Source organism: Jaculus jaculus, chromosome 8 (assembly GCF_020740685.1).
Source record: "Jaculus jaculus isolate mJacJac1 chromosome 8, mJacJac1.mat.Y.cur, whole genome shotgun sequence".
NCBI lineage: Eukaryota > Metazoa > Chordata > Mammalia > Rodentia > Dipodidae > Jaculus > Jaculus jaculus.
The window spans coordinates 3,464,519-3,474,352 of NC_059109.1; the positions used below are offsets into that span (position 1 = coordinate 3,464,519).

Below are 9,834 nucleotides of genomic sequence, written 5' to 3' on the forward strand. Positions count from 1 at the left end.
GCCTTAACTGGTAAGCCATCTCTCCAGGCGGCAAGTGTCTTTAACTACTAAGGTATCACCTCAACCCTATTTACTGACAATTGTATACATTTATATCATTATTACCTTCTTTTCCCCGCCCCCCAATCACTGAATCCTTTCTCCTCTTCTTTGAAATTTGTTGTTTTTCAAGGTAGGGTCTTGCTCTACCCCAGGCTGACCTGGAATTCACTAGGTAATCTCAGGGTGGCCTTGAACTCATCTCATCTCTGCCTGGGATTAACGGTATGTGCCACCAAACCCAGCTATTTAGGTTTATGTATTATTTATTTGAGAGAAAGAGGCAGTGTGTGTATGAGCGAATGGGCATGCCAGGGCTTCCAGCTGCTGCAAGTGAACTCCAGATGCATAAACCACCTTGTGCATCTGGCTTATGTGGGTCCTGGGAAATCAAACCAAAGTCCTCTGGCTTTGCAGGCAAATGCCTAGGTTTTTTAATTTCGTATAACAGGTTATACTTTTTCCCTTGTCCCTGTTTCCTCCCCAGGGTTATGAGATTCAGTGTGGGGTCATGAAGGCCTCAATCAGTTCCTGTGGGATGGGGTAAGGGAGGACTGTTTCAGGGTATTCCTACCCACTCTGTGGTCTTGCAACCATTCTGCCCCTCTTCTGCAATGTTCCCTGAGCCACGGCAGGCCTGATTGAAGAGTTCTCTGTAGCCCCTGGATTTCTACTTTGGCTTTTGATTGATCACCATATTTACCACCATCACCCTGGAGCTGGTTGTCAGGCTAGCAGTGAAAGCAGTATTCATGTCACTAACTCCTCTGCAAATTATTCTCAGCCCCGATGTGGTAGAGGCAGTGCCTATGGTGGCCAGTGGGTTATTTTATCAATGGATCTTGGTTTTGTTTCCTGACATTTTTCTTCCCATCTGGTTCCTTTCACCTGTCTGCTATTCCACCATCTTAACCGGGTTGTAAGGCCCGGTAGTGACCAAGACAGCATTAACCATTCTGAGGCAAAGATGAAAGCTTTGGTTTGGGAAAAACAGGAGCAGCCAGGGCTGACTCACAAGAGAGGCACACAGCCAACCTGAGATTCCAGATAGTGGGCTTTATAGGGCTTTTCAGTTTGGGGAAGGGAAGGAGTGGAAAAGAACAAATAGCCAGGGTGAAACCAGACTTTCCAGATGAGGGGGCAGGAAACCAAGACCTGGGGCAGTTAGGCAAGAAAGAGATGTCTGTTGCCATCCTTGTCCTTGGTGACTCCATTTGGGAGTCTGTCCCAACCTAATAGATGTATTGTTACTTTTGTGCAAGGTAGGGTCTTGCTCTAGACCAGGCTGACCCGAAACGCCCTTTAGTCCCAGTATGGCCTCCAACTCAAGGTGATCCTGTGTTTAGAGTGCTGAGAGTAAAGCTGTGTGCCACATACCACCACCTGGTCCCAGCAAGTTTTTTTTTTTTATTTATTTGAGAGCAACAGACACAGAAAGACAGAGAGAGAGAGAATGGGCGCGCCAGGGCTTCCAGCCTCTGCAAACGAACTCCAGACACGTGCGCCCCCTCGTGCATCTGGCTAAAGTGGGCCCTGGGGAACCAAGCTTGAACCAGGGTCCTTAGGCTTCACAGGCAAGCGCTTAACCACTAAGCCATCTCTCCAGCCCCCAGCAAGTTCTTAAGGGCAAACTCTTAGCCTGTTTTCTGAGAAAAGCTCCCATGTAGCCCAGGCTGGCCCTGAGCTCCCTAGAGCCTAGGTGCCCATGAACTTCTGCCTTTCCTGCCTCCACTTCCCAAGGGCTAGGGTTAAAGCATCAGTACACTTGAGCCTGTTTTCTCAAAGCACTTACCAGCAACAATCTGAAGCTAAGGAACAAGTGATTGGTAGGGGACCTGTCCACCTGCCAAGGCAGAGGGGGCTGTCAGGGAGCTGGGTCTGGCAACACCAACTTATAATCACAGCACAGGTAAGGCTGATGAATCTGAGCCCGGTCTGAATGCAGAACAAGACCCTGTTTCTGTAGCTAAATGGCAGGCCGACAAAGTTCTAGTTGAAAGACATTTTAGGACTGGAGAAATCAAGATCTATAGGAAACCCATCCACTTGGCCTCAGCACGACGCAGCTAGGGCCTATTTCAGAGGAATCCAGGTTAAACCATCAGGTGTGTCAACACATGACAACTACTTGACATCACTTGACCAGCACAAAATGTAGATGAAAAGCAATCTTTGGCTGGGGAGCCAAGACTTGGAACACACACACTTGCCCAAACACTGCCTGGTTCTGCAAAGCAGCTTCTATTTATTGGTGGCTGCAGTCCAAAGCTCACCTCCCAGGACTAAATCCAACCGTAATGTGGAGAGTTCGGCTGCCACCTAGTGGTCCATGTTACAGCTGGCTCTCAGGACCCAGGCTACCTGCAAACCACCTTGGTGCTAAGCGAGCAGCCTGGCTCAAACTGGCTTAGGGCATTCTACAAGATCCAAGTTCCCAGAACCTTTAAGATGCATTTGTAGGGGCTGAAGCCAACTTTGCACTTAAGGCATTTGCCTGTGAAGCCTAAGGACCCAAGTTCAATTCCTAAGTACCCATGTAAGCCAGATACACAAGGAGGCACATGCATCTGGAGTTCATTTGCTGGAGGTCCTGGAGTGCCCATTCTCTCAAAACCCTCTACACCCCTAGCCCTAAGATTCGTGTCGTTTTCTCCTGTATGTTCCCTGTTGATGAGAACTGGTAAATACTCAGACCAACACCACTCCAGGCCAGATTCAAGAACAGTATTTCCTCAAAGCCTTCCCACCATGACGCAGAGCCAGCCTGGCAAAGGCAGACACAGCCCAGCAGGTCTAAGAGCATCACCAGGGTCCATCTGGACAAACTCCAAACCAGTAACACCTTGCCCACTCTAACCCCGGAACCAGTTCAGGCTACAAAACACAGAACGAGAAGGTGTTTTCTGGCTAAAAATTTATTCAACACAAAATAACTCTCTTCAGCTTTACTGAGGTGGCTGAGCACGTCCACGACCGAATCCGCCTCTCTGCAAGAGAAAGCACACGGTGTTAGCACAGACCTGCCTTGCCTCTCTGGACCGCTCCGGCTTAAGACCCCGTGTAAACAGCCAGGCCAGGCTGTGGCGGTGCACTCCTTTGGTCCCAGCACAGAGGCTGAAGTCACAGGAGTCGGAGAGCAGCCTGGAGCTACAAAGTCCCTGGGCTCCTGCATGCCCTAATTAGCTCATCCCACAATTAACTACTGGACTGCCCATGTTACAGAGAAAGAGGTAGAAGGGAACCTGCTGAAGATCCTATGTGAAAGATGACTCAATTCCTGACCAACTTTGTTTTGGAACCCAGTCAGCATCCACTGTCATTTCCACTTCAAACTGTCCTGCATAAAATTAATTCAGGGGCAGATGGCCGTGGCGGCGCACACTTAATCCCAGCACTCAGGAGACAGAGGTAGGAGGACCACTGAGTTTGAAGCCCCCGAGAGTACATAGTGAATTTTAGGTCAGCCTAGACTAGTGTGAGACCCTACCTCAAAAAACAAAAAACCTCAAGGGCTATGACCATAAAGAAGGCTAGCACACTGCACACCACATCCCGGCCTTTGACACCCACTCCAGCAATGTACAACTTTACCAAGGTGTGTGTAGACCATTTCAATCTCAATCCTTACTAAGTTGGGGGAAGAAAACAGGACAGGACCCATTAGCTTGTATTACACCCCCAAACATGCAGGGCCACAAGAGTGAAGGCAGCAGTTTGAGTGGCTGAGGCGGGAGGCGAACAGGGGATATACTCACAAACTGGAACTCAGTTGCTGACCCAGCACCAGCCTCTGCTTTCTTGTCAGCACCGGCTGGAAGGAAAGCACAGCTCAGTCACCGAAGACCCGACCTCAGGGAGCAGGAAGACAAGCGTGGTCCAGGCAGCAGGGGAGCTGCTACCCCACCAGCTGCCAAGCACAACCACGTTTACAATAAACACGGGAAGCAGCAGACACGCTGGCCATGGCAATGACACCCCAGCACATGGAAGGACGAAGCAGGAGGATCACACAGCAAGACGCTGGACACCAGCAGCAAATGGTGCAAACACTCACGCTGCGTGGTCTACATGCAGCCTCAGTTTATGAGGCCTCACGTCCTCATGAGCCCATTCAACATGGCTGCTGGTCTTTGCTCTCACATTCAGCTCACTGAAATGAGCAGGTCGTTCAGGACCAACGCTACCACTTCTGTCAGACCTGCCCTTTAACAAGCCAGCGGGTCCCCTTCTCTACTCTGCACACCACACTAAGCTCACCTCCCCAAAGAAGGGCCCTGCAGCTCAGCCCACAAGCCCCCCTCTGAAGACCAGCGCCCACTCACTTCCCTGGGCCGAGCTCCAACAGGGACAACACCAACTGACAAGAAAGTGTTCAAGTGCTCACTTTTATTTATACCCTCCCAAGTGGCAGAAAGGTAACAAAATGGAGGCGAGCAGTGGCAGTAATTAGTGAGAAATTCTTTTTTACAACAAACCCTTAGCTCCACTATAAAAACAAGACCACAGGTGGCTCCCCATCTACCCACCCACAGAACCCCATTTCCAAATCTCCCCTGCCTGAACAAGTCAAATGCACTCTCTCAGGGTCTCTGCCACTGGCTGACTCCCCTTCAGGTATATGCTTGAATCCCATTTCTTTAGGACTTTCTGAAAACCCAAAATTGAAACCTCCTCCACTGTACCACCTGAGCACAATGAAAGCACACAACAGGGGCTGGAGAAGGATGAAAGCCTAATGGCCAGGTTGTATTCCCCAGTGTCCACATAAAGCCCAAAAGATGCAGAGTGGCACATGAGTCTGGAGTTCCTGTGTATTAGCAAGAGGCCCTAACTAGCCCATTCCCCTTCCTTAAAAAAAAAAGCCGAAACAGACCCACCCATCTCCCAGGCCTGAAAAGGCCTGCTCAGTGAACAAATGTTCTTCTGCAACCAACTCTACTCCAAACAAGCAAACTCCACAGTACTTTTGCAGAACAGCAGCGAGGCTGGCCCTTGATCTCAGGGCACAGAGCAAGCCTAGACTAAGGGAGCTCAGTCTTGCCCTAACAGGGACCTCCTCATCCCCACCAAGAAAACTGCAGCTGACCTCATGCTCTGTTTCTTGTCACTTTGGCACCTCTAAGAACTGACCTCTTCCCTGAGCACCCCAGAGCAAGGCACTACTTACGGGGCACAGCGCTCCGTCTGTAGGTGTCTCTGTCAGCTTCCCCTCTGGTGAGTCTTGCAGGCCGCTCACCCTCCAGCCCTGCGGACATCAAACAGCATGTGAACACAGGCAGCACAGGAACCCACGCTGCTCTCAATTGTTAAAACCACTACAATTATGAGCCTCTCACACCCAGAAGTGTTAGCCAGATGTGTCTATGTCCCTACAAAAACATATCAACACCAATACTATTTCTTCTTTGTTTTTGGGATAGGGAGTCATGTATCCCAGGATGGCCTTGAACTCACTACAGCTGAAAATGACCTTGAAATTCTCATCCTCCTGCCCATACCTGGCTTAAAATGTAGTATATTTCGACAACATTTGAATGGTCAAATGCTTAACACAACCCACAACTCCAAAGCAGGTACTAAAGGGGAATGGGGCGTAAGCTGCAAGCCTCATTCCAACCATAACTACAATAACTGTTTCTCTTGAGGTGCACACACCTCACCAGTGGGGCATTCAGTAAAGCAGCTGTGATGCTTTCAGAGCCTCAGGCATGTGAGGCAACCACTCAACAACTGGGTGACACCTCCAGCCCAAGGCACAAATTTTAATAGCAAAATTCTTCCCTTACACAATTCTCATTAAGAACCAGGAATGAAATCTGGAGTGTTGGTGCACGCCTTTAATCTCAGCCCTCAGGAGGCAGAGGTAGGAGGATCACCATGCATTCAAGGCCGCCCTGAGACTACATAGTGAATTCCAGGTCAGCCTGGGCTAGAATGAGACCCTACCTCGAAAAAAACAATTGAGGGCTGGAGATGATTTAGCAGTTAAGGAACTTACCTGCAAAACCAAAGGACCCAGGTTTGATTCCCCAAGACCTACATAAGCCAGATGCACATGGTGGTACATGCATCTGGAGGTTGCTTGCAGAGGCCCTAAGTGCACTCATTCTCTATATATATCTGCCTCTTTCTCTCTCAAATAAGTAAATGATTGTTTTTAGCTGAGTGTAGTGGCACATGCCTTTAATCCCAGCACTTGGGAGGCAGAGGGAGGAGGATCACCGTGAGTTCAAGGCCAACCTGAGACTACATAGTGAATTCCAGGTCAGCCTGAGCTAGAATGACACCTTACCTTAAAAAACCAAAATGAATGAATAAGTAAGTAAATAGTTTAACATTCCATTAAGGAGCTGTTAAGATGGATTAGTAGGCCCAGTGTGGTGAAAAACCTCAAAAATAAACGAAAGATGGATCACTGATTAAAAGTGTTTGCTTACAAAGACTTAAGGACCAAGTTCAATTTCCTGGTACTCATGTAAAGCCGGATGCCCAAAGTGTCTAAGAGTTTTGTTTGTAGCAGCAAAATACTCTGGTCCATCCACACACAGGTACAGGTAAGAAAGATACTTTCCCGGCCCTCAGGAGACAGAGGATAGGGGATATTGCTGGACTAGAGGGGTTTTTTTTGTTTGTTTTTGGAGATAGGGTTTCACTCTAGTCCAGGACGTGGAATTCACTGTGTAACCGCAGGGTGTCCTCAAACTCACGGCGATCCTCCTACCTACCAAGTACTGGGACTCTGAACTAAAGTTTTAATCCCAGACTGGACTACAACACAGTTGTCTGGGACAACCTTGATTACTGTTTGAGACTGTCTCAACTCACACCAAGCTGGGTATGGTGGTGCACTTCTAAATCCAGCACTTGGAGCTGGAGACAGGGCTTAGCAGTTAAGCGCTTGTCTGTGATGCCTAAGGATCCCGGTTCGAGGCTCAATTCCCCAGGACCCATGTAAGCCTGCACAAGGTGGCACATGCATCTGGAGTTTGTCTGCAGTGGCTAGGGCCCTTGGTGCACCCATTCTCTATCTGCCTCACTGTCACTCTTAAATAAAATTCCCACAGAGGGATAGCTTGTCTAGAATTCTGTGTACCCAGATATCCCATACAGCCCCATACAACTAGGGAGGGGTAGTAACTGGCTTGCTTTTTAAGTATTTCAAAAATGTCTAGTTCCCCCTTATCCACTACAGGCAGAAGAAGCATTTTCCTAACAGACCCCTGCCAACAGCCCAAACCATTTCACTTCTGTCACAGGTGGGGAACAGCTTTGCTGTGGACAGCTGGGGGACGAGCACCAAATCAGTAAAGTCACTCAATGCTGTACCGCATGCTCAAGACACCTGCAGTCATCACACATGCTTAGTGGCATCTCATGGGTGGGGCACAGGCCTGGATCCATCCAGTTCATTGGTTTCAGCAACTTGGTCCTGCACGCCAGTCTACCTCAAGCTGACACCTAGGTGTGGTAAAGCACGTCAGGGCTGCACGTGGTGGTGCAAGCCTGTAATCTCAAATGGGAAGATGAGAAGTTCTAGGCCAGCCTGAGATACAGGGAATGGGACCAATCTCCCAAAACAAAAGCAAGCAAACCAACTGTTAATCCTAGCAGAGTAGGAGGATCCCTCACTGAATGAGGCCAGCTTGGGAGAGAGAGACCTTGTCTCCAAGGGGGAAAAATAAACAAACCTTGTGTCCTACACATGAAATCCACTTCCCTTTTGAAAGTGACTTCTAGAACAGTACCTGGGAGATACTGCCTTGGACACCATACCTTTGGGCCGAGGCCTGCCAGTCTCAGGACGGCTGCGGCGCAGGGTGGCAGGCACAATCTCAGGAGGCAGGTGAAGGTAATCACGGAGATACTGGATGCCCTCGTTGGTAAGATACCAGTAGAAATGCCTCCAGGCAAACTGTTCCTTCACGTACCCTCGGGACTTGAGAGACTGTAAGGTAGAATATGACCGTTAAGCCGGGCGTGGTGGCGCACTGGCGCACACCTTTAATCTCAGCACTTGGGAGGCAGAGGTGGTTGTTGGATCACCCTGAGTTCAAGGCCACCCTGAGACATAATGAATTTCAGGTCAGCCTGAGACCCTACCTCAAAAAAGACTGTCAAACAAGGGACCATTTCCAAAAACGTTAAGTATTGAAGCTCCGCATGTTTTAAGTGTTACCTACTCCACAGAACTTCAAGGCAGCAAGCAGCTTGGGCTGTCCTCAATGCTTGCTGGACCTACCTTCACATTAGTGAGAAATCCCTTCTTATTCACCTGTGCCATCCCACCTCATACCTGCATGGCCTTCATGACGTGAAGGTTGGGTACATTCTTGTCTGCCAGCTCGGGGTGCTTGGGCATGTGGACGTCCTTCTTGGCCACCATCACCCCCTCCTTAAACAGGAGTTCATATATAGCAATCCGGTTCTTCTTGGGCATTAACATCTGGAAGACACGATCGTAGCAAGTGCGTGTAAGCACCGATTGTGCCTGGGGGTAGGTAACAAGTTCAAGACTCCCACTGGATGAAAAACTCCAACCACACAGCACTGACTGCAAAGACCAACCGCACAGGGCCAGCTCCCTGCACTCTAACGAGCCCGCGGAAGTAAAACTCCCAAACGCTGAAGGGAAACGGGTATGGGGTGCACATCTGCTGCCCTGGCCTATGCTCCCGGTCACCAGTGTCCATGGGGAGAGGGGTTGCCACAAGCACCTAGTGTGGAGTCGGGGTGGCTCCTGAAGACACACACGGTGCCAAGTATCCAGACCCGCTTCCTGTCAAGCCGCTGACCCTGAACCGGAGGGCTCAGGCCGTCACCCCGAAAACGAACGCCCAGATCGGAGAGGGGACAGCCCGCGGCGCCCCCGGCCCCCGCCACACGAGGGCTTCTCCGTCCCCCGGCCATCGGGACGCCAATCCTCGTCCCCGGGCGTCCGGACTCCCTGCGCGGGGCTCGCGGGCCCTCTCCAGGCCAGGAAGCGGGCGGCGGGCATGGGGGAGGCCTCCCGCCCCGGCCCGAGGGAGAGGCGGCCGCTGCGGCGGCACCACAGCGCGGATGCGGGCGGATGGAACCCGAACGCCGGAGGAACTCACCGCGGCGGCTGCAGGGTCCGAGGCCGAGGCAGGAAAGGAAGGGGCGGGCGCGACGCAGCGTCTCTTCCGGGCTGCGCGGCCCCGCCCCCCGCCAGGACCCCGCGCCGCGTGGGGTGGCCGCGGCGGTGCCTGACGAGCGGGCCGGCCGCCCCTCTGCGCAGGCGCCGGGACGTGCGGCGGCCGTCGGCCTGCGGTGGGGAGGGGGCCTCGCCGCGCTTCGCTGTCCGTGCGGGGAGAGGGTGGGTTTTTGTTGTGGTCGTTGTTGTTTTTGAGTTGTTTTTCGAGGTAGCGTCTCAGTCCAGCCCAGGCTGACCAGGAATTCACTGTGTAGTCTCAGGCTGGCCTCGAGCTCAGAGATCCTATTATCTCTGCCCACCCCTCTCACCTCCCCCCCTCGATGCTGGGATTTAAGGTGTGCGCCCCCACACCCGTGTAGTTTTTTTGTTTTCCCCCACAGCACTTGGAGGTGGAGGCCGAAACATCAGGAATTCGGGACAGGCGTGGGGCACAGATAAGAGGATCTCTGAGTTCGAGGCCAGCCTAGGCTACAGTGAGACCCTACCTCGAAAATCATATATACATAATACATATATTTTTTAATGGGGCTGAAGAGATCGTTCAGCGGCTAAAGTACTTGCTTGCAATGCCTAACAACCAGGGTTTGATTTCCCAGTACTCTCCTAAAGCCAGATGCACAAAG

General features: G+C 51.2%; 1 protein-coding gene across 1 annotated transcript; it reads right to left on the bottom strand.

The window, feature by feature from the left end:
* Positions 1 to 2,936: 2,936 nt before the first annotated feature.
* Rps10 (ribosomal protein S10) lies at positions 2,937 to 9,208 on the bottom strand. Its single transcript, XM_004649564.2, has 6 exons — positions 9,135 to 9,208; positions 8,333 to 8,482; positions 7,813 to 7,984; positions 5,207 to 5,284; positions 3,795 to 3,850; positions 2,937 to 3,026 (listed from the first exon to the last, which is right to left on the bottom strand). Exons 2-6 carry the CDS (start codon positions 8,480 to 8,482, stop codon positions 2,985 to 2,987), a joined length of 498 nt encoding a protein of 165 aa, XP_004649621.1. The 5' UTR covers positions 9,135 to 9,208; the 3' UTR covers positions 2,937 to 2,984.
* Between the last annotated feature and the right edge of the window lie 626 nt (positions 9,209 to 9,834).

What these genes read in the sequence shown, in the direction of transcription:
- Rps10 (XM_004649564.2), bottom strand. Translation starts at nt 8,482, where the DNA reads ATGTTAATGCCCAAGAAGAACCGGATTGCTATATATGAACTCCTGTTT. An exon ending in ACGTCATGAAGGCCATGCAG is followed by an intron (nt 7,985 to 8,332) that starts GTATGAGGTGGG and finishes TCTACCTTACAG; the next exon opens with TCTCTCAAGTCCCGAGGGTA. An exon ending in CAGACGGAGCGCTGTGCCCC is followed by an intron (nt 3,851 to 5,206) that starts GTAAGTAGTGCC and finishes CTTTCCTTCCAG; the next exon opens with CCGGTGCTGACAAGAAAGCA.